Below are 25,723 nucleotides of genomic sequence, written 5' to 3'. Positions count from 1 at the left end.
AGTCACCTCTTTGCATCAGGTGGCCAAAGCATTGGGGCTTCAACTTCAGCATCAGTCCTTCAATGAATATTCAAGGTTGATTTCCTTTAAGAGTGATTGGTTTGATCTACTTCAGTTCAAAGGACTCTCAAGAGTCTTCTCTGATACCACAATTCAAAAGCATCAATTCTTTGGTGCTGAGCCTTCTTTAAGGACCAACTATCACATCCATACATGACTACTGGAAAAACCATAGTTTTGACTCTACCGATGTCTGTAGCAAAGTAATGTCTCTGATTTTTGATATGCTGTCTAGGTTTCTGATAGCATTCCTTCCAAGGAGCAAGTGTGTTTTAATTTCATGGCTGCAGGCACCATTCACAGTGATTATGGAGAAGAAGAAAGTAAAATCTGTCACCATTTCCACTTTTTCCCCTTCTATTTGTCATGAAGGAATGGGACTAGATGCCAAGATCTTAGTTTTTTAAATGTTGATTTTCAATACAACTTTCTGACTCTCCTCTTTTACCATGATCTTCGGTTCCTCTTCACTTTCTGCCATTAGTGTAACATCTGACTATCTGAGGTTGTTGATATCTCTGTCAGTAATCTTGATCCCAGTCTGTGAGTAATCTAGTCCAGCACTTTGCATGATGTATTCTGCACAGAAGTTAAACAAGGAGAGCAACAATATACAGCCTTGTATATTGTACTCCTTTCCCACTTTTGAAACAGTCCATCGTTCCACATCCAGGTCTAACTGTTGCAGTTTCTTGACCCTCATACAGGTTTCTCAGGAGACAAGTAAGGGGGTCTGATACTCCTATCTCTTTAAGAATTTTTCAAAGTTTCTTGCAACCCATTTAGTTAAAGGCTTTAGCATCATCAATGAAGCAGAAGTTGATGTTTTGTTTGAACTCTCTTGTCTTCTCCATCATCCAAAAAGTATTGGTAATTTGATAATTGGTTCCTCTGCCTCTTCAAAATCCAGCTTGTACATCTGGAAGTTCTTAGTTCACATTCTGCTGAAGACTTCCTGTTGTTCAATCACTAAGTCATGTCTGACTCTTTGTAACTCCATGAATTACAGCACCACAAGCTTCTCTGTCCTTCACTATCTCCCAGAGTTTGCTCAAATCCATGGCCATTGAGTCAGTGATGCTGTCTAACTATCTCATCCTCTGCCACCCTCTTCTCCTTTTGCCTTCAATCTTTCCCAGCATCAAGATTTTTTCCAATGAGTTGTCTCTTCCTGTCAGATGGCTAAAGTATTGGAGCTTCAATTCAGCATAAGCCCTTCCAAGCAATATTCAGGGTTGATTTCCCTTAGGATTGACTGGTTTGATCTCCTTCAGTCCAAGGGTCTCTCAAGAGTCTTCTCCAGCACCACAGTTCGAGAGCATCTTCTTTGGTGCTCAGTCTGCTTTATGGTCCAAATGTCACATGTGTACATGACTACTGGAAAAACCAGAGCTTTGACTACACGGACTTTGTTGGCAAAGTGAAGTCTCAGCTTTTTAATATGTTGTCTAGTTTTGTCATAGCTTTCCTTCCAAAGAACAAGCATCTTTTAATTTCGTGGCTGCGATCACCATCCGCAGTGATTTTGGAGCCACAGAAAATAAAATTGATCTCTGTTTCCACCCTTTCCATTAGCTAGGAAGTAATGGGAACAGATGCCATCATCTGAGTTTTTTTGAATGCTGACTTTCAAGTCAGCTTTTACTCTCCTCTTTCACTCTCATCAAGAGGATCTTTAGTTCCTCTTCACTTTCTGCCACTAGAGTAGTATCATCTGTGTACCTGAGGTTGCTGATATTTCTGCCAGCAATCTTGATTCATCAAGCCCAGCATTTCATACGATGTACCTGATGTGAAGAGTTGACTCATTAGAAAGGACCATGATTCTAAGAAAGACTGAAAGCAGGAGAAGAGGACAACAGATGACAAAATGGTTGAAAGGCATCACCAACTCAATGGACATGAGTTTGAGCAAGCTCCAGGAGATGGTGAAGGACAGGGAAGCCTGATGTGCTGCAGTCCATGGGGTCACAGAGTCTGACACGACTGAACAACTGAACAACAGTTCTGCATAGAAGTTAAATAAGCAGGGTGACAATATATACACCCTTGTTGTATTCCTTTCCCAATTTGGAACCAGTCTGTTGTTCTGTGTATGGCTTTAATATTGCTTCTTGTCCTGGATATAGGTTTCTCAGGAGGTAGGTAAGGCGGTCTGGTATTTCCATCTCTTTATTAATTTTCCACAGTTTGTTGTGATCCTCATAGTCAAAGGCTTTAGAGTAGTCAATGAAGCAGAAATAGATGTTTTTCTGCAATTCCTTTACTTTTCCTATGAACCAATGTATGTTGGCAAGTTGATCTCTGGTTCCTCTGCCTTTTCTATATCCAGCTTGTACATCTGGAAGTTATCAGGTCACATACTATTGAAACCTAGCTTGAAGGATTTTGAGCATAATCTGGCTAGCATGTGAAATACAGGCAATAGCATGGTAGTCTGAACATTCTTTGGCACTGGGCTTCTTTGGGATTGGAATGAAAACTGACCTTTTCCAGTCTGTGGATACTGCTGAGTTTTCCAAATTTGCTGACATATTGAACTCAGAACTTAAACAGCATCGTCTTTTAGGACTAAAAAGAGCTCAGCTAGAACTCTGTCATTCCAACTAGCTCTGTCTGTACTAATGCTCCCTAAGGTGAGTGACCACATTATGTGGTTACCAAGTCATTAAGACATTTCTTATAGAGCTCTTCTGTCTCTGTCACGTCCTCACTATTTCTGTTATCATGCCCATCTTTGCATGAGATAGTCCCTTGATATCTCCAATTGTCCTGAAGAGATCTTAGTGTTTTCCATTCCATTGTTTTCCTCTATTTCTCTGCATTGTTCTTTTAAGAAGGCCTTCTTATCTTTCCTTGCTATTCTCTGGAACTCTGCATTCAGTTTAGGGTATCTTTCCTTTTCTCCCTTGCCTCTTGCTTCTCTTCCTTTCTCAGCTACTTACAAATGCAAAGCCTTCTCAGACCATTCTGCCCTCATTCATTTTTCTTGGTGATTTAGGTCACTGCCTCCTGTACAATGTTACCAACCTCTGTCCTTAGATCTTCAGACACTCTCTTCCAGATCTAATCTCTTGAAACTATTCATCACTTGTGCTGTATAATATAAGGGATTTGATTAGGATACCTAAATGGTCTAGTGGCTTTCCTTACTTTCTCAGATGGTAAAGAATCCACCTGCAATGGAGGTGACTCAGGTTCAATCCCTGGGTCAGGAAGATCCCCTGGAGAAGAGAATGGCAAACCCACTCCAGTATTCTTGCATGGAAAATCCCAGGGACAGAGGAGCCTGGTGGGCTATGGTCCATGGGCCACAAAGAGTTGGACACAACTGAATGACTGATCCTTTGCAATAAGGAGCTTATCATCTGAACAGTGGTCAGCTCCAGGTCTTATTTTCACTCTCTGTATAGAGTTTCTCCATCTTTGGCTACAAAGAGCATAATCAATCTGATTTCAATGTTTACCATCTGGTAATGTCTAAACAAATGGAGATTACACTGTTGTTTTTAAGGTTGCATCCAAGAACTGCATTTTGGACTCTTTTGTTGACCATGAGGGTTCTTCCATTTCTTCTAATGGATTCTTGCCCAAAGTAGTAGATATAACGGTCATCTGAATTAAATTCACCAAATTCCCATCAATTTAAGCTCACTGATTCCTAAGAGGATAGTGCCTCTCCTGCTTGACCATGTCTAATTTATCTTGATTCAAAGACCTAACATTCCAGGTTCCTATGCAATATTGTTTTTTACAGCACTTGACTTCACTTTCACCACCAGACACATCCACACCTGAATGCTATTTGCGTTTGGTCCAGCTGCTTCATTCTTATTGGAGCTATTTTTAATGGCCTTCTGCTCTTCCCCAGTAGCATATTGGATACCTTCTGACCTGGGGGGCTCATCTTGTGGAGTCATATCTTTTTGCCATTTCATACTGTCCATGAGGTTCTCCAGGCAATACTACTAAAGTGGGCTGCCATTTCCTTCTCTAGTGGACAATGTTTTGTCAGAGCCTTCATTATTATCCATCCATTTCAGGTGGCCCCACACGGAATGGCCAATAGCTTCACTGAGTTACATAAGTCCCTTCACCATGACAAGACTGTAATCCGTGGAGAGGAAAATTCTAAGTTGTATTTGACACATTTGTGGTCCCAATGACTGTAACCCATCTCCTCTGTTCATGGGATTTTCCATCAAGAATACAGGAATGGGCTTCTCTTTCCTTCTCCAGGGTATCTTCCTGACCCGGGGATTGAGTCCATGTCTGCATTGCAGACATCCTGCATTACAGGTGGATAGTTTACCACTGTGCCACCCAAGCTGCCCATTAAATCCGTAAAGACCAATTAATAAATCTAGTAAAAGTGGCAAATAATATTTTAATATGTTAAATTGTATCTTTCTACTATTTGATAGTTGAAGCAGTCAAAAGCAATACTATAGAGAATATAAAAATAGAATAAAAAGATTAATGTGAATGTAGAAAAGATCGTACCAAACCATTGTACAAAACACATTTTCAAGCAAAGATTTTTTGTGTTTTAATTATTATTGGTCAATTCCAATTTCATACTGTCAGCCTCAATATATTTCAAACACTGACTTCATACAGACTACAGTCTTTCTTCAAAAAGTGACTAAAGAGAAATTGATAAGAAAAGGAAGACTGGGAAACAACTTATGTTTGTGAATAAAAAATATGTTACTAAAAATATGTGAGTTTAGAAGAAATGATAAAAGATGAAGCAGATTATTAAAATTGAAAACTAAAAATACTATATGTCAAGCTGATGAAATTCAGACAAAGTAGCTCATAAAAGAAAAATTTATATCCTTAAATATTTGTATCATAAAAGAAAAGGTGCTTGAAATTAAAACATTAAGCTTACAACCAAAGAAGTAAAAGTGATCCATTAATCTCTAGATTTAATGCAATCTCTATCAAACATCCATGACATGTTCCCAGAGAAGTAGAACAAATAATCCCATAATTATATCGAACCACAAAAGACCCTGAATTGCCAAAGCAATCTTGAGAAAAACAACAAAGTTAAATATTTCACAATCCCAGACTAGACACAAAGCTACAGTAATCAAAACTAGTATCTGTTGCATTGGCACAACAGATATATAGAACAATGCAACAGAATGGAGAGCCCAGAAATAAACCCACATAAAGGTCAATTCGTCTCATAAAGGTCAACTTGTCAAAAACAAAGGAAGCGTGAATATGCAATGGAGAAAAAACAGCCTTTTCAATAAATGGTGCTAAGAAAACAAGACAGCTACATTTAAAAGAATGAATTTAGAACACTTCCTCACACCATATACAAAAAGAAGTTCAAAATGTATTAAAGATCTAAATGAGAGGCCTGAAATCATAAAAATCCTAGAGGAAAACATGGGCCAAGCACTCTTTGACATATATAATAGCATTATTTTTTTGTCTGTTTCCTAAGGCAAAGGAAATAAAACAAAAGTAAACAGATGAGACCTAATTAAACTTAAAAGCTTTGCCACAGGAAAGGAAATAATTAAGAAAGCAGTCAACGTACTGAATAAATGTTTGCAAGTCGTACTGCCAGCAAGGGGTTAATATTCAAAATATATAAACAGATCAATACAAAAAGGCAATACAATCCAAAAATGGACAGAATCTTTTGACATATTTTTGCAAAAAAGAAACATAGATGGCACACAGGCACATGAAAGGATGCTCAATATCACTAACTGAGAAATGAAAATCAAAACTGAGATATCACCTCACACCAGTGAAAACGGCTATAGTCAAAAAGTCTATAAATAGCAAATGTTGGAGAGGATGTGAGAATAGAGAATCTTCTTACACTGTTATGTGCGTGCATGCATGCTCAGTCGCTACAGTCATGACAGACTCTCTGTGACAAGGGACCATAGCCCTCCAGGCTCCTCTGTTCATGGGATTCTACAGGAGAGAAGACTAGAGTGGGTTGCCATGCCCTCCTCCAGGGGATTTTCCCCCACCCAGGGATAGAAACTGCATCTCCTGCACCGCAAGGGGATTGAGCCAGCAGGAAAGCAACCTACACTGTGGGTGGGAATGTAAATTGGTACAGCCATTCTATTAAACACTAGGGAGTTTCCTCAAAAAACTAAAAATAGAACTATCATATGGTCCAACAATTCCATCCCTGGGTATATATCTGGAAAAAATGAAAACACTAATTTGAAAGGACACATGCACCTCAATGTTCGTAACAGCACTAATTATAATAGCCAAGATACAGCAGCAAGCCAAGTGCTAATCAACAGATGGATGGATATAGAAGATGTGCCATATATATGAATATTACTCAGCCATAAAAAGAATGAAATTCTTCCACTCGTAGCAACATGGTTGGACATAGAGAATGCTATGCTTAGTGAAGCAAAGTCAGAGAGAAAGACAAATATTGTATGAAATCACTTCTTCATGGAATCTAAAAAATAATACAAATTAATGTGTACACAAAAACAGAAGCATACTCACAGATGAGGAACATAAACTTGTGCTTACCAAAGGAGAGAGGGAAAGAAGGAAAGACAAATTAGGGGTGTGGGATATAAAGGTAAAATCTATCATGTATAAAAGGAAGCAGAAATGGTACACTGTACAGGACAGAGAATGGTAGCCGTTATAGTTTAATGATTTTAAGGCAGTGTGATCTGCAAAAATACTGTACGCTGTACACCTGAAACTAATATAAAATTGTAAGTTAACAATAACTCAATACATAAAAAAAAAGCAAAGATGTAAAGAAAACCAGAATGAGCATAAATGTTAAATGAAAGAAAATAAAAATATAAGAAAGAAAGATGAGTATGTTTCATTCACCATTTGTAACAATAAATTTGCTTATCATTGTAAACAATATTAAAAAATATAGTAGAAAACTGATAGTTTATTTTTTCCTACTTTTCAACATTTTGGAAAATACCATTTTATTAGTAATCCTGCATATAAGAAAAGTAAATAAACTTTGAATGCTGATGTTATGGGTACTGCAATTAGATACGAGAAACTTTTTCCAGATATTATCTTGCTCGTACTAACTGATTTAATTTGATTGATCTCATTCCAAAGCTTTCCATATTCTATAATGCTTTGTTTTAAAAAAACACGTATATTGCAGAAACATGGATGGATCTAGAGATTGTCATACTGAGTGAAGTAAGTCAGACAGAGACAGACAAATATCATATAATGTGGCTTATATGTGGAATCTAATCTGAATATAATTTATTTAAATTTAAATCAGATGATCATTATTTCTACTACTGTGGACAAGAATCCCCTAGAAGAAATGGAGAAGCCCTCATAGTCAACAAAAGTTTTGGTGCAATACTTGGTTCAGTACTTGGTGCAATCTCAAAAATGACAGAATGATCTTGGCTCATTTCCAAGGCAAACCATTCAACATGACAGTAATCCAAGACTAGGACTCAATCATTAACGTCAAAGAAACCAACATTGACCAGTTCTATGAAGACCTACAAGACCTTCTAGAGCAAACACCAACAAAAGATGTCCTTTTCATCATAGGGGACTAGAATGCAAAAGTAGGAAGTCAAGAGATACCTGGAAGTTTGGCCTTGAAGTACAAAATAAAGCAACACAGAGGCTAACAGAGTTTTGTCAAGAGAACACACTGGTCACAGCAGACACACTTTTCCAACAAGACAAGAGACAACTCTACACATGGACATCATCAGATGGTCAATACTGAAATCAGATTGATTATATTGTTTGCAACCAAAGATGGAGAAGCTCTATAGAGTCAGCAAAAACAAGACTTGGAGCTGACTATGTCTCAGATCATGAGGTCCTTATTACAAAATTCAGGCTTAAATTGAAAAAAGTAGGGAAAACTGTTAGGCCATTCAGGTATGACCTAAATCAAACCCCTTATGATTATAAAGCGGAGGTGATGAATAGATTTAAAGGATTAGATCTGGTAGACAGAGTGCCTGAAGAACTATAGGTGGAGGTTCATAACATTGTAAAGGAGTTGGTGATCAAAACCATCCCAAAGAAGAAGAAATGCAAGAAGGAAAAGTGATATGAGGAGGCTTTACACATAACTGAGGAAAGAAAAGTGAAAGGCAAGGGAGAAAGGGAAAGATACACCCAGTTGAATGCAGAGTTTAAGAGAATAGCAAGGAGAGATTAGAAAGCCTTCTTAAATGAACAATGAAAAGAAATAGAGGAAAACAATAGAATGGGAATGACTAGAAATCTCTTCAAGAAAATTGGAGATATCAAGGGAATATTTCATGCAAGGATGGACAGAAGCAGTAGGGACTGAACTGAAGTAGAAGAGATTAAGAAGAAGTGGCAAGAATATACAGAAGAACTATACCAAAAGAGTCTTACTGACCCAATAACCATGATGCTGCAGTCATTCACCCAGAGCCAACTATCCTGGTGTATGAATTCAAGTGGGATTTAGGAAGGGTGTTAAAGCTGAAACTCCAGTACTTTGGGCACCTGATGCGAAGAGTTGACTCACTGGAAAACACTCTGATGCAGGGAGGGATTGGGGGCAGGAGGAGAAGGGGACGACAGAGGATGAGATGGCTGGATGGCATCACTGACTCGATGGACGTGAGTATGAGTGAACTCCGGGAGTTGGTGATGGACAGGGAGGCCTGGCGTGCTGCGATTCATGGGGTCGCAAAGAGTCAGACACGACTGAGTGACTGAACTGACTGACTGACTGACTGACTGACTACAAACAAAGCTAACAGAGGTGATGGAATCCCAGCTGAGATATTTCAAATCCTAAAAGATGGTTAATTCAGTTAAAGTGTTGCACTCAATATGTCAGCAAATTTGGAAAACTCAGTGGCCACAGGACTGGAAAAGGTCACTTTTAATTTCAGTCTCAAAGAAGGGAAATGCCAAAGAATGTTCACTACTGTACAACTGTGCTCATTGCACATGCTAGCAAGGTTAAGGTCAAAATCTTTCAAACTAGGCTTCAGCAGTACCTGAACTGAGAACTTCCAGATGTATAATTTGGGTTTAGAAAAGGCAGAGGAAACAGATCAAATTGTCAACACTCTCTGGATCATAGAGAAAGCAAGGGAATTCCAGAAAAACATCTACTTCTACTTCATTGACTACTCTAAAGCCTATGATTGAGTGGATCACAACAAACTGTGGGAAATTTTAAAGGGATGGGGAATACCAGACCACCTTACTGGTCTGCTGAGAAACTTGTGTGTAGGCCAAGTTCATATTCATTGAGTCAGTGATGCTATCTAACCATTTCACCGTATGCCACCCTCCTCTCCTTTTACTTTCAATCTTTCCTAGCATAAGGGTCTTTTCCAATGAGAGAGTTTTTCCCATCAGGTAGCCAAAGTATTAGAACTTCAGCTTCAACAACAGTCCTTTCAATGAACATTTAGGGTTGATTTCTTTTAGGATTGACCAGTTTGATCTACATGAAATCCAAGGAACTCTCAAGAGTCTTCTCCAGCACCACAATTTGAAAGTATCAATTCTTCAGCCTTCAGCCTTCTTTCATTTGTTTCTTTGGTCCAATTCTCACATCCATTCATGCCTACTGGAAAAACCATAGCTTTCACTATATGGACCTTTGTCAGCAAAGGACCTTTGTTTTTTAATATGCTATCTAGGTTTATCATAGCCTTTCGTCCAAGCAGCAAGTGTCTTTTAATTTCATGGTTGCAGTCACCATGCCCAGTGATTTTGAAGCCCAATAAAATATGCAGAGTACATCATGTATAATACCACACTGGATGAATCACAAGCTGCAATCAAGATTGCTGGGAGAAATATCAACAACTTCAGATATACAAATAATACCACTATAATGGCAGAAAGGAAGAGGAATTAAAGATCCTCTTGATGAGAATGAAAGAGGAAAGTGAAAAGGTTGGCTTAAAATTCAACATTCAAAAACGTTGGATCATGGCATCCAGTGCCATCACTTCCAGGCAAATAGAAGGGGAAAACAGTGATAGATTTATTTGTCTGAGCTCCAAAATCACTGCGGGCAGTGATGACAGCAGCCATGAAATCAAAAGACACTGAAATCAAAAGGACTGATGCTGAAGCTCCAATACTTTGGCCACCTGATGCGAAGAATTAACTCATTGGAAAAGACCCTGATGCTGGGAAAGATTTAAGGCAGGAGGAGAGGGGATGACAGAGGATGAGATGGTTGGATGGCATCACTGACTCAATGGACATGAGTTTGAGCAGGCTCTGGGAGTTTGTGATGGATAGGAAAGCCTGGCGTGCTGCAGTCCATTGGGTCACAAAGAGCTGGGCATGAGTGAGTGACTGAAGTGAGTCTGAGAGGCAAGGGAGGAGGGATAAATTGGAATATTAGGATTGACATACTGAAGTGATTTAGCAGCAGCAGCACACATACTTCTATGTATAAATAAATAATTAGTATGGACCTACTGTATTGCACAGGAAACTCAATACTCTGTAATGGCCTATTAGGGAAAAAACCTAAAATAGAGTGGTGGAGATAACTCTGTGGAGTTATATAATAACTCTGTGGAGATATATATATATATATATATACACACACACACACACACAGAGTGTATATACAGTATATATATATACAGTGTATATACAGTGTGTATATATATATATACACACAGTATATATATATATACAGAGTGTATATACAGAGTGTATATATATATATAACAGATTCACTTCGCTATATACCTAAAACTAACACAACATTAGTTGTGAACTGAACTAAACTGAACTGAATGATTTTCACAATATATTTTCCAGGGCTTATTCAAAGACTATAAGTAGAAATTGATCAACATCTATAACTTATGTTACAACATAGACTCATAATTCTTAAATTAAAAATAACTATATAAAGAATAACATATGCATTCATGTATTACATGTCTTTTGTAACTTTTTATGTGTAAAATCTATTTATGCTACACAAAAGTTTCATTTAATTTTCATTGTAAGAACAAACTTGTTGTTATCAAAGGGGAGAGAGAAGGAAGAATGAATAAATTATGGTATGGGATTAAAATATAAAAACTACTATGTATAAAGTTTAATAAACAAATAGGCATATTGTATAACACAGAGAATGAGAGTAATATCCTGCACAACTCCATAACCATCATACTCATAACACCACTCAATTATCAGGGATACGAATTTTTCTTTAACTGCATTTTCATTTTCACCAAAACTAAAATGCATTTGAGTCATTCCAGATGAACTAGTGAAAAACAAAGGACAAAAATAATTTAACAACTTATAGAAAGGAATCATTACAATCTTGGTCTGGAAAGATGTTTAAGAAAGAATCTAGAAATTAACATTTATTTATTTCACTTCTCAATAATTTAAAATTCTGTAACAAACAATCTGATAAAGGGAAGTTTACATCTTCCTTTTTAATCATTATATGTGTAATTTCATTTTCTTGCCTTAATGTGCTACTACTTCTACCAAAACTTTTTTTTAAAGGGTGGGGAAACTGGTGGACACACTTGATTTTTTACCTATTTCAAAGAAATATTTTCAGAATGTCACCAATAATAATGGTGAAAGTGAAAGTGAAAGTCAATCAGCCCTGTCCAACTTTTTGTTATCCAAGGACTGTAGTCTGCCAGACTCCTCTGTCCATGGAATTCTCTAGGCAAGAATACTGGGGTGAGTAGCCCTTCCCTTCTCCATGGGATCTTCCCAATCCAGGGATCAAACCCAGGTCTCCTGCATTGCAGGCAGATTCTTTACCATCTGAACCACCAGGAAAGCCCAATGATAATGGTACTTGGATTAGGTTTTGTTGATTTTCTTCATAAAATTAATGAAATATTTTTATTTTTCTAATTTCCTGAGGGTTTGTCGTTGCTGTTAAATCATTAATAGATCTTTTTCTTGATTTAACTGAGATATTCATTTAACTGTGCTTGTATGTATGTACATATACATATAAACACAAACATATATATATGATATATAATACATATATATACATATCCATGCATATATTTGCTTTTGAAATATATAATAATAGTAATATATTTTATATGGTACTTATATATTTATAGATAGATACATATATACATATACATGCATAGATATTTGCACTTGTTTTGGTAATGTGGGGAGGATTTTACATACATATTCAAATGTGAGTCTGGGTTAAAATTTTCCTTTCTTACACTGTTTTTGTCATCAGAATGGCTATCAGGTTTTGCTAACTATATAAATTGTTGTTGGTGTTGAGAGAGTCATTTCCTAGGGAGGTTGATAAGAAGTCTAAGGGTCCCCAAGGAGAGAGGGGTCTGGAATTCTCAAGGAGGAAGAAAGGACAAACTTTTTTTCCTCTACATTCCTTAGGATTATATAACAATAATGTATCCTGCTTGAGGACAGTCTCTGGAAAAAGCCTTCTGGCTAATCCTATTATCTTAAAATGTAAATTATGGGGGTAGGTCTAGCGAGGTCTTTACAACCTCCAGACATTCTTTTGATTCACTGTAATAACTAATTAGAGAGTATATAACTCCATGGCTAACACTAGCAAGTGGGTACTCTTTCTGCCGCCTCCTGATGCTTATGTCAGAAGCTTTCTCTATCTCCTTTATACTTTAATAAAACTTTATTACACAAAAGCTCTGAGCACTCAAGCCTCTTCTCTGGCTGCGGATTGAATTCTTCTCCTCCGGAGGCCAAGAATCCTGGCGCCTTTGCGTCGTTCAGCAACAACCTTTCATCTTGGGGGCTCATCTGTAATTCTTCAGGACAAGGTAAGGATGTTTGGAGCTCAAATTCTTTGTTCTCCTAGTGAACACGTTTTCTGCTGTACTTTACTAAGTCTGCGGTGTTCTTGCATGAATGAATGAAATGCCCTGCACGAAGCAAGTGAGGAGCCCTGCTCTGCGGTTCTGTGGTGACCTCACACGGCTTATGGCAAAAGCCTGTCGGGGGTTCATACTGACCTGCCAATGCCAAGAGGCACCCAACGTCTCTTTCAGGGACCGCCCAGAAATGGGCAAAGTGTGTGGATTGAATTCTTTCTCGGTCAAACTTTTCAGTCTCTTTGACGATTTCATAACTCCTTGGAATTTAGAAGTACGAACCTAACCTGTCAGATCATAGACTTGTGATCTATGCTGTTACTGTGTACTGCTACTTAGGTCACAAACTTGGATTGGTAGTCAGGAAGCGCCTAGCCTTGTTAGGCATGGAAAGTTTGGAAGCTAGATGGAGCTCTATCTCCAAGAGAATCTCTGAGGCTAAAGTTTACTCAGATTGGAACTACAGTGGAGTTTTTTTTTTTTTTTTTTTTTCCCCTTTGGTAACGCTGGCTCTTAGTGGACCAGAGGAGACTCTTATACTGGTGTGGTGATGCTTAGGAGGCTCTCATACTGGTGTGGTGACACTTGGAAGGAACATCTCAATTTTATGTTCCAACCGGTCTTATTGTGGTCAGGAATATACTCAGGGTCGTGCACAGGCAATCAGGTGACGAAAGTTTCCCCCAGCGGTTTAGCCTGGGAGGCATTCTGGAAGGATACTCTGATTGCACCCCGGGTGGCATCAGAGGCAAGCAAGGTTTTAATGGTGAGGAGCTGGACATCAGAGATGCCATCAGGTCTACCCCTGGTGCATCCCGACCCCGTCTTGGTGGTAGAACTGGGAGGGACGAGTATGTCACCTGCATAGGTGAGGGACAGACTAAGTCTAACCGGGAAAGAAAAACTTTGGTGTAAAGTCTGTCTACAACCCCACCTAGAGCAAGGAGGGACGCCTCCAGTAGAAAGAGGGTGCTGGTCGCTTTTTTTCTCTCTTACAGATGGGAGCTAACAATTCCAGCCTCACTCTTTTGAACCGTATCCTGAAAAACTGGGATAGATTTGATCCACAGGGCTTAAAGAAGACACACCTGGTCTCCCTATGTGATACTGCATGGCCACGGTACCCACTGGAGGATGGCAAATGGTGGCCAGTTGGAGGGTCTCTTAAGTATAATACTGTTTTACAATTAGATCGGTTCTGTAGAAAACAGGGGAAATGGGTAGAAGTAGCCTATGTGTTGCCCTTTTTCTCTCTACAAAATATGCCAGACTTATGTCCTAAGGGTATAGATTTGGGTATGACTCCTTCAGCTCCCTCCTGTCCTCCAACTTTGCTAGATGAGATGGAGGACAGAAGACAAAAAGTTAAAGAAAAGCAGGTTTCTCCTAGGATAATATGCACAGAGCAGCCAGAGAGACTGAGGAATAGCCACACAAGCTTTTACTTCTTCATGAAGCACTCACCAGGAAAAATAATCAGTCTATGAGAGTCAATAAGCCTTTTTCTTATCAAGAAATACAAAGAATCAAGGGGGATCTGGGAGACTATTTAGAAGACCCAGAAAAATACATTAGAGCTTTTAAAGGTGTTACTCTGCTTTATGACCTTACTTGGAAGGATGTGATGTATATCTTGGGACAAACACTGACTCCCGACTCAAAGACTTGAGTTTTGGGGAAAGTGCTTGCTTATGGAGATGAACAGTTTGGTAATGAATCAGTAGGGAAGAGGGAGGACGAGATAGCCACCCTCCCCATGGGGAGTCAGGTGGTCCCAACTACAGAACCAGATTGGGACTACAACACAGCTAAAGGAAGATGGGATCAGAGTCATTTTGTCAGATGTATTCTTGAAGGACTGAGGCAGGCGCATGCTAAGCCTTTAAACTATGGCAAATTGGCAGACATAGAATAGGAGGAGAAGGAAGCTCCTGGTAAATTCCTAGATAGACTGAGAGAAGCCCTTCGCAGATTCACTGAGATTGATCCTGAAAGTGAAGAGGGAAGTGATCTTAAAAGATAGATTTCTCACTTAGTCGGCTCCAGATATCCGCCATAAGCTATTAAAATAGGACCAAATCAGTCTTTGGATAGTCTGTTACAACTGGCTCAGGCAGTCTATTATGGTAGGGAATATGAGGAAAAGAAAGGCAGAAAAAGACAAAGGAACAGGCAGAAGCCCTCACAATGGATATGGGAACTATTCTTAAACAGCCTGAGAAAAATGCCCAGAGGGACCCAGGGGAAAAGGGGTGGGCTTGCTATTACTGGGGAAAAGATGGGCACCTCAACCGGGATTGCCCTCAGGCATCTAAGCCGCCCCCGGCTCCATGTCTGGTCTGCAAGGACCACACTGGAAGAGAGACTGCCCTCACAGGCGTAGGTTTCAGCGGTCGGACTCTCAAGACAATCAGGACTGAAGATGCCCTGGGGTCCCCAAACAAGCTCCCGTCCTAATTACACCTGAGGAACCCCAGGTATTAATAACTGTGGGGGGGGGGGCAATCAGTCAATTTCCTTTTAGATACTGGGGCAACTTACTCCGTGCTTACTGAAGCCCCTGACCCACTTTCTTCCCGATCCACTTCCATAATGGGACTGTCTGGATGAGCCAAAGGGTATTACTTCAGTTGTTCTTTAAGCTGTAACTGAGACTCTGCTATTTTCACACAAGTTTCTGATCATGCCAGAGTCTCCCTCACCCCTTTTGGAAAGGGATATACTGAGCAAAGGAGAAGGCAATGGCAACCCACTCCAGTACTCTTGCCTGGAAAATCCCATGGATGGAGGATCCTGGTAGGCTGCAGTCCATGGGGTCGCACAGAGTCGGACACGACTGAAGCCACTTAGCATACTGAGCAAGGTCCATTCCTCTGTTTTCATGAATAAGGAGCCTTCCCTTTCTCTCCCTTTAATTGAACAAAATGTAAATCCTAGAGTATGGGCTGATGGAAAATCTGTGGGTTGAGCACAAAATGTTATTCCTGTAGTTGTCAAGCTCAAAGACCCACACTTATTTCCACATAAGAAGCAGTATCCACTGAAACCTGAAGTGAAGGAAGGGTTAAAACCCATCATTGAGAATTTAAAGGAGCAGGGACTATTAATTCCGTGTAACAGTCCCTGCAACATTCCTATTTTGGGTATAAAGAAATCAAATGGTAAATGGAGACTAGCTCAAGATTTATGAATAATAAATGAAGCTGTAGTTCTTTTACACCCCATGGTGCCTAATCCTTACACTCTATTGTCTGAAATTCCTGAATGGGCCAAATATTTCTCAGTAATTGATTTAAAAGATACCTTCTATTCAGTGCCTTCGGGGAGGAAAGTCAATTTCTATTTGCCTTTGAGGACCCTACGCAGCTAGGTTCTCAGGTAACCTGGACAGTTTTGCCCCAGGAATTTCGTGACAGTCCTCACTTATTTGGATAAAGTTTGTCATGGGATCTACAAAACTTTAATAGCTCCGAAGCAGTCGTGTTACAATATGATATTTTGCTCAGTGCTGAGACAGAGGAAGCTTGTTCATGAGCCTCAGAAGACTTCTTAAACTTTCTGGCAGGCTGCGGTTACAAGGCATCAAGAAAAAAGGCTCAGCTTTGTCAACAATCTGCTACATATCTGGCCTAATCATATCAGAAGGGACTAGGGCCATGGAAAAACAGACTGGTTCCAAATAGGAAAAGGAGTTTGTCAAGGCTGTATATTGTCACCCTGCTTATTTAACTTATATGCAGAGTACATCATGAGAAATGCTGGGCTGGAAGAAGCACAAGCTGGAATCAAGATTGCTGGGAGAAATATCAATAACCTCAGATATGCAGATGACACCACCCTTATGGCAGAAAGTGAAGAGGAACTCAAAAGCCTCTTGATGAAAGTGAAAGAGGAGAGGGAAAAAGTTGGCTTAAAGCTCAACATTCAGAAAACTAAGATCATGGCATCCGGTCCCATCACTTCATGGAAAATAGATGGGGAAACAGTGGAAACAGTGTCAGACTTTATTTTTTTGGGCTCCAAAATCACTGCAGATGGTGACTGCAGCCACGGAATTAAAAGACGCTTACTCCTTGGAAGGAAAGTTATGTCCAACCTAGATAGCATATTCAAAAGCAGAGACATTACTTTGCCAACAAAGGTCCATCTAGTCAAGGCTATGGTTTTTCCTGTGGTCATGTATGGATGTGAGAGTTGGACTGTGAAGAAGGCTGAGCACCAAAGAATTGATGCTTTTAAAGTGTGGTGTTGGAGAAGACTCTTGAGAGTCCCTTGGACTGCAAGGAGATCCAACCAGTCCATTCTGAAGGAGATCAGCCCTGGGATTTCTTTGGAAGGAATGATGCTGAAGCTGAAACTCCAATACTTTGGCCACCTCATGCGAAGAGTTGACTCATTGGAAAAGACTCTGATGCTGGGAGGGATTGCGGGCAGAAGGAGAAGGGGACGACAGAGGATGAGATGGCTGGATGGCATCACTGACTCAATGGACATGAGTCTGAGTGAACTCCGGGTGTTGGTGATGGACAGGGAGGCCTGGCGTGCTGCCATTCATGGGGTCGCACAGAGTCGGACATGACTGAGCGACTTAACTGAACTGAACTGAACTGAACTGAAATCATTCCCTATCTATGACTTTAAGACAATTGAGAGGATTTTTGAGACTCACAGGCTACTGTGATTCCAGGTTATGGGGAACTTGCCCAGCCTTTATATAAACTTATAGCTGAAACTCAGCAGGCCCAAACAGACAAACTGGTTTGGTCTCTAGATACTCAAAAAGCTTTTAAGGTTCTTCAGACTGCTCTCCTGCAAGCTCCTGCTCTGAGCTTGCCCACAGGGTCAGAATTTAATTTGTTTGTCACTGAAAGAAAAGGTATGGCCTTGGGAATTTTGACACAACCCTGAGGGCCTCACCAGCAACCTATTGCTTATCTAAGCAGAGAATTAGATGTAACTTCATGTGGGTGGCTCCAGTGCCTAAGAGTAATTGGGGCAGCAGCTTTATTAGCACCTGAAGCTTTAAAAATAATTAATGGACGAAACCTTACTGTACTGACTTCTCATGGTGTGAGTGGAATCTTAAATTCTAAGTTTAATATTTGGATGACAGACAGTAGGCTTCTTAAATATCAGTCATTGTTGTTAGAAAGACCAGTAACTAAGCTTAAAGTTTGTGGAAATTTAAATCCTGCCATTTTCCTTTCTGAGAAGGAAAATGAAACACCTGATCACGATTGTTCCCAATTTCTAACTTTAAACTATGCAGTTCAAGAAGATCTAATGGATACCCCATTAGACAATCCTGACATGGAAATATTTACAGATGGCAGTTCTTTTGTTCGGGATGGAAAGCGTAAAACAGGTTACGCCATGGTTACTGCTGAACAGGTTTTAGAAGCAAAATCTCTCCCCCAGGGAACCAGTACTCAGCACAGCTTGTGGCTCTGACTTGAGCTCTAGAGTTAAGCAAAGGGCAGCGGATAAATATCTACACTGATTCTAAGTATGCTTATTTGACTTTACATGCTCATGCTGCAATATGGAAAGAGAGACAGTTTATAACAGCGACAGGAGAACCTATTAAACATTTCAGAGAGATCAAGAGACTTTTAACTGCTATATGTTGTCCTAAAGAAGTAGCTGTTATGCATTGCAAAGGGCACAGCAGGGATGGGAGTAAAGTAGCCAATGGTAATCAGTTGGCTGACTGTCAAGCCAGAAAAGCAGCACTTTAGGAAAGCCCTTCACTACAGACGCCTTTGATCTGAACAGGTCCTGTGGAACAGGAAAAACCACAATATATTGAGGGAGAATTAGGAAGATATGAGAAAAGAGGAGCAAAGATTACTGATAAATGATGGTTACATCTGAGGATGGACAATTAATAATTCCTGAAAGTGCTCAATAGAAAATTCTTAAGGGTTTACACCAGAGTTTTCATTAGGGTGGAGAGAGTACTTACCAGATGGCTTCTCGTTTGTTTGAAGGTAAAAATGTAATGAAAACTTTAAAGAACATTATCAAAAGGTGTGAGGTTTGTCAGAAAAATAACCTAAGGACTGAAAAGCTAGCAAAATCTGGGTTACAATGAAATGGAAAGTATCCTGGAGAGGACTGGGAAATTGATTTTACTCATATGCCAAAAGCTAATGGATATTCTTGCTTACAAGCTTGGGTGGATACTTTTACTGGATGGATTGAGGCTTTTCCCTGTAGTAGTGAGCAGGCTAAGGAGGTTATAAAGGTTTTAATCCATGAAATTATCCCCAGGTTTGGGCTGCCACAGAGGCTTCAGAGTGACAATGGCTTCACCTTTAAAGCTGCTATAAATCAGGGGGTGTCTAAGGCTCTAGGAATAGAATATCACTTACACTGTTCCTGGAGACCCCAATCCTCAGGAAAGGTTGAAAAAGCTAATGACATTATCAAAAGACATATGTGCAAATTAACTCAAGAAACGCAGGACAATTGGATTAAAGTCCTACCCATAGCTTTAATGAGGGCTCGAACTGCCCCCCAAAAGGAGGGACTGTCCCCCTTTGAATGTATTTATGGAAGGCCTTTCTTATGCACAGACATTGTTATAGACCCCAAAGCCTTGGAATTAACTAATTATGTAACTCAGCTCTCAGCTTTTCAACAGGCATTAACAGAACTCTGGTAGATGGCTCCTGATCCAGCCTCTTGAATCAAGCAAGCCTCTATTTGAGCCAGGAATTGAGGTCCTCATAAAAACATTGGGGTTTGGGGGCCCATCCCTTGAGCCCCTCTGGGAAGGCCCTTACCAGGTTATTCTTTCTTCTCCTACAGCTGTCAAAGTGTGAGGAATTGATTCGTGGGTACATCACACTCGAGTTAAGAGGTGGCACCCTGACCAGAGCTACGTGACTTCATTTTATGTCTTTACTTTCTATGCTTTGACTTTGCACTTTTTAAATGGGCCTGATAATCTATGTGAGCCTATGTATGCTGACTCCAAAAATCCTGAGTCTGCCGTTTGAGCCTCAAGACAATGCCTTCCTGTCCTGGACTCAGTCCTACGCAGCATTTCACAATCAGTCTAACTGCTGGGTGTGTGGAGCACTCCCCTCTTCATCAGTGGAAGGCTTCCCGTGGTGGACATCTCCACTTCAAGGAAAGACTTTCTCCAAGTCTGCAAATACTTTTAACAACAATTGCATGTGATGCCTCTTCTTAAACTGATGACATCTAACAATCCTAAGATGGACTGATGTAACTCTGGACATAATATGACTTTTAATTTGATTTTAACTTGTTTTAAGGACTATTTTGCCTTGCATCTGTAACTGTGTAATTGGATTTGTTTCTAGTCGCATGAAGGCTTTTAAGTTACAAATGGTTGTCCAACCTCCTAAGAGCGCCACAGCCTCTTCCAAATATTACTTAGGGCCCCTGGATCAGAGACCCTTAATATGAGGGTTAGGGGAATATATTGCCTCAACAATTTAGGGACCACACCCCTAAATAGCAGGAAGTAGTTATGGAATGAAAATGACGCCCCTTTCCCTTAGCAACATAATTCTCCTAAAGGAAAAGAGGGGAATGAGAAAGTCATTTCCTAGGGAGGTTGATAAGAAGTCTAGGGGTCCCCAAGGAGAGAGGGGTCTGGAATTCTCAAGGAGGAAGAAAGGACAAACTTTTTTTCCTCTACATTCCTTAGGATTATATAACAATAATGTATCCTGCTTGAGGACAGTCTCTGGAAAAAGCCTTCTGGCTAATCCTATTATCTTAAAATGTAAATTATGGGAGTAGGTCTAGCGAGGTCTTTACAACCTCCAGACATTCTTTTGATTCACTGTAATAACTAATTAGAGAGTATATAACTCCATGGCTAACACTAGCAAGGGGGTACTCTTTCTGCCCCCTTCTGATGCCTATGTCAGAAGCTTTCTCTATCTCCTTTATACTTTAATAAAACTTTATTACACAAAAGCTCTGAGAGATCAAGCATCCTCTCTGGCCCCAGATTGAATTCTTCTCCTCTGGAAGCCAAGAATCCCGGCGTCTTTGCATCGTTCAGCAACAACCTTTCAGTGTTTAGTGACTAAGTCATGCCCGACTTTCATAAACCCATGAATTGTAGCCCTCCAGGCTCCTCTGCCCATGGGATTTTTCAGGCAAGAATATTGGAGTGGGTTGCTATTTCCTTCTCCAAGGGATCTTCCTTACCCAGGAATCAAACCCACATCTTCTTCATTACAGGTGGATTCTTTACCACTGAGCCACCTAAGAAGCCCTAAGCATATAAAGAGTAGAGTGTATTTTTTATTTGATTCTCTGGAAGACTTTATGCAAGACTATATTTATTTCTTACTGGGATGTTGGGTAGAACTTATTCATGAAGCCATGTAGCCTGGGTTTTCATTGTCAAGAACTTTTTGACTAATAATTCAAATAAACAGTAATTTGATTTCTCTAGTGGTTATAGAAACATTCAAAATTTTAATGTCTTCTTGAATAAGAGCTTACTAAGTAATATTTTGTAGTGATTTTCCCATTTCATTTACATTTTCAAAGTTATTGGCATAATGTTCAAAATGTTCTTTTGGTGTCTAAAGCATCTATGGTTATAACAATCATTTTATGTTAATTACTGGATAATTGTGCTTTCTCTGTTAATCTTTTTTTCTTGATCTTTTTCATCCATTTCTCTAAATTGTTTTCTAAATCTAATTGTTTTCTAAATCTATTTTCTAAATTGTTTCAAAGTACCAACGTTGTCCATACTTTGTACATATAGTTTCATGCTTTTAAATTTATTTTTTATTTCTTCCTTTATGTACTATTCCATTTATTTTATTGCTCCTTTTTCTAGTGTCTTTATATGGATGTCTATCTCTTTAGTTTGGAGTATTTTTTATTTCCTAATATGAGTATATAAGTTTGTTATATTCCTTCTAAATACACTTTAGATATATCTTGCTGCTAAGTCACTTCAGTCGTGTCCGACTCTGTGCGACCCCATAGACAGCAGACCACTAGGCCTCGCCATCCCTGGGATTCTCCAGGCAAGAACACTGGAGTGGGTTGCTATTTCCTTCTCCAATGCATGAAAGTGAAAAGTGAAAGTGAAGTCACTCAGTCGTGTCCAACTCTCAGTGACCCCAAACTGCAGCCTTCCAGGCTCCTCCATCCATGGGAGTTTCCAGGCAAGAGTACCAGAGTGGGGTGCCAGGGCCTTCTCCATTGGATGTATCTTACAGACTTGCAATTCTCAGTACTTTTGTTATAATTGAAAATAATTTCTAATTTTTATCGTAATTTCTTCTTGAATGAATGGGATAGTTGATATATATTTTTCAATTTTAATATGTGTGGGATTTTTCTAGTTATCTTTCTGATACTGATTTTTAACTTAATTCCATTGTGTCTGAGAATATAATTTGTATTATGTCAACCCTTTTAGATCATTTACTATTTTTTTCAAAATTATATCTTTCAAAAAATTCCTGGAGCTTGAATAATACCCATCATAAATTTTCTGAGCTATTCAATTAATCAAATAAGAATAGAAAACAAAGTAAAATATATTTGAAAGAAGATGAACCTTTGCATCTGAGACTAAAAGAGAACAGTTGATGGGATAAACTACCTTCTCTCCTGGGGTCACAGAGACTCTCCAGATGCAGTGTGTATAAGATGGATAGCCATTTGGAAATCCTGGGGAGGAAAGATTGCCATTGGATTCTTGTAGGGTTTCTCCACATGCTGAAAGAAAGAAAAAAACAACATATGTTTGATTTTTTTTAATGAAAAAGATAAAATTATTCATTATTTTTTATAAGAGACATTTGCACCCCTAATGAATCTTGAGCCTTTTGGTGTTAGAGAAGGATATATATTTGTATAACACTTTTCCTTTATAAGTAATTTTTAAAATGTCTTTCTTACTAGAATTTCAGTATACTTAAAGGGATTGCTATAGCTAACCATATAACAAGATTATGAGATAAATAACCTGATGAAACACAAAATTCTTCCTTATGGAGACATTTCTCATTCATTCCCAAGGAGCAAATAGCCAACTTATACATCACCCATACTCAGATTCAAGCCAGTGGGTACCTATTTGATGTGATTCTGGGACCTCATAAAACATTTTATTATTATATTTGGTGTACAGTGAAGTTAATTTTAATAATGAATATTGTATCAAAGTTGGGAAAAATAAAATGTAAATAATAATGAATAAATATGCCGTAAAAGTGGTGCCAAAATGACACACAATGAAATATTTTTTTCAAAATAAACTGGAATAAATTGAAACATAAAACATTATGGAAGACAAATTTTCCAATGAGATATAGATATTTATCTATTCTCTGTTTTCTCCCTATTATAAGTAGAAATGACTGGGAAAGCAATTTTATTTTTCTTTTACTACCCTTATCTACTGGAGAATCCCATGGAGAGGAGCCTGGCAGGCTACAGTCCATGGGGTCACAAGAGTTGGACACGACTTAGCGACTAAACAACCAAACAACCAACAACCCTTATCTAACTTCTTGGTAGTAATTATCAGTCATCTGATGTAGCAAACAGTCAGCTGTACGGCCTCAAGATCAGTATGACTAATATCTATAGGCCAATTCAACAAAGGCAAGGTCAGAGGATAATTAGCTCACTGGTTCAGCCAAGGTTTGTAGTCAGAAGCATTCTACAACGGACTGTCTTGTTGCTTTTGCAAGACATGATCTGAGTCAAATGAATCTAAGCTGATTTAAGTATCCTTAATTCATGAACAATTCCCATACACCAGTTAGTTTATATAAATATTTATATAAAGCTGTTTATAACTTTCATTCAACAGTTTGAAAGAATAACTCCTTCCTTCTGAAGAAGACTGAAATAGAACCTGATATATTACCATATTATAGAGCCAGCAGGTGAACTCTAGCAGGTGAACTCTTGTCTCATCAAAACAATACATTATAAATGGCTCTGCATATCTTGATTTAAATGAAGAAACAAAAATAATGGCTTGGAAGACATAAAATAGAGATGTAAAAAGACTTTGATATGATATAAATATTTATGCAGCTATGAAATTAAAAGACACTTGCTCCTTGGAAGAAAAGCAGTGACAAACCTAGACAGTTTATTAAAAAACAGAGACATTAACTACAAAGGTCCACATAATCAAAGCTCTGGTGTTTCCCATAGTCATGTATGGATGTGAGAGCTGGAACAATAAAAAAGGCTGAGCACTTAAGAACTGATGCCTTTGAACTGTCATGAGGGAGAAGACACATAAGAGTCCCTTGGATAGAAAGGTGATCTAACTAGTCAATCCTAAAGGAAATCACCCTGAATACTCATTGGAAGGACTGATGCTGAAGCTGAAGCGCCAATAGTTTGGCCACCTGATACAAAGAACTGACTCCTTGGAAAAGAGCCTGATGCTGGGAAAGATTGAAGGCAGAAGGAAAAGGATAACAGAGGATGAGATGGTTGGATGGCCTCACAGACTCAATGGATATAAGTTTGAGCAAACTCCGGGAGATGGTTTAGGACAAGGGAAGCCTGGTATGCTGCAGTTCATATGGTCACAAAGAGTCGGACATGACTGAGAGGCTGAACAACAACAAATAGTGTTTGTACAACAAAATAAATTTAAAATAAGAGCAAGCAATATTTATTCTGATTAACAGGTAGATAGAAGGAACTTGAGAATAAAAGAAAAATGCTCAAGGTAAAAATATATAATCAGCACTTTTCATGAATCATCTAAGGATACTTGATAAATGTGACATTACAAAAACCCTTAGAAAAATGAAAATTTGTTAAGATTTATTAATGCAACCAATGTGCTTCTAATTATGATCAGTTTAGGTGCTAAATAGCCATTGGGAGATTTAGTGTGTTTCAATGAAAAAAGCTACAATCTACAGCAATTTAAAAATAAATTCTGTAATTCTAAGCCTCATAGAATGTTGGTACTGGATTTCCTCAAGTGGAATTAAAACAATTAACTCACAATTGTAAACAAACATTATTATACTGATAAAATGATAAAACAGAAAGTTCTCTGAAAGGCAAAAAAAATGAATATAGTTCAAAAATCTAACAAATGTATTATATAACACTTACTTATAATGCAAGAAGTGTGGACAACAATTGCCAAGTTGTGATCATCTGTGCATTTCCCTCAGTACATGTGGCTATCCCAGGCTACCTGATCCCTATTTCAGAAGATTCTCATAAATTTTCCTGGGCATTTGTTCATTCATGTTCAGGTATAAAAAATAATTTTATAACTAAAGCAACTAAAGGAAAATTAGCAAGGCAAAGATGGCACTACTAAGTTAAATACATAGTCTCTTCATTTACACAGTAATCTATTTAGTATATGGATGAGAACTGAGAAGTTTGACTCATGGCATAATCCCTTGTTATGTCATACAAGCAAGTCTCAAAACCTTCAACCTCAGTTTTCTGTTCTTTAAAGTGGCTATCTTATTAATATGTACTTCATAAAGTTGTTTTGTAGGGGTTAAGTATTGTGATGCCCAAAGTCCTCTATTTAACAGTTAGATACCTCTGACACAGGTAGGGAAACTGTGAACTGTGGGCTTAATTTTTATAATGTATCTTTGAGCTAAAAAAAAAAAAACCCAGTCTTATGTAAGAGAAAAAAAACATACATATACAAAGAAAAATTATCATCAGTCTCCCAATAAAAATCATTCTAAAAACAATTTACAAATTGAATTTTCATCTCTGTAGGCAGATGACATGATCTTATATGTACAAAACCATAAACATTCCAC

At 38.7% G+C, this 25,723-nt stretch overlaps 1 protein-coding gene across 1 annotated transcript in view; it reads right to left on the bottom strand.

Moving 5' to 3' along the window:
* TLL1 (tolloid like 1) overlaps positions 1 to 25,723 on the bottom strand; it is a 328,687-nt gene that overhangs the window by 98,439 nt on the left and 204,525 nt on the right. Inside the window, exon 9 of the mRNA XM_061383894.1 lies at positions 22,546 to 22,661. Within this exon, the coding sequence (XP_061239878.1) occupies positions 22,546 to 22,661 (116 nt within the window). The remainder of the gene's footprint in view (positions 1 to 22,545; positions 22,662 to 25,723) is intronic.

Source organism: Bos javanicus, chromosome 17 (assembly GCF_032452875.1).
Source record: "Bos javanicus breed banteng chromosome 17, ARS-OSU_banteng_1.0, whole genome shotgun sequence".
Classification (NCBI taxonomy): domain Eukaryota; kingdom Metazoa; phylum Chordata; class Mammalia; order Artiodactyla; family Bovidae; genus Bos; species Bos javanicus.
The sequence above is the reverse complement of the archived record's forward strand: the minus strand, read 5'-3'. Positions and strand labels throughout refer to the sequence as shown.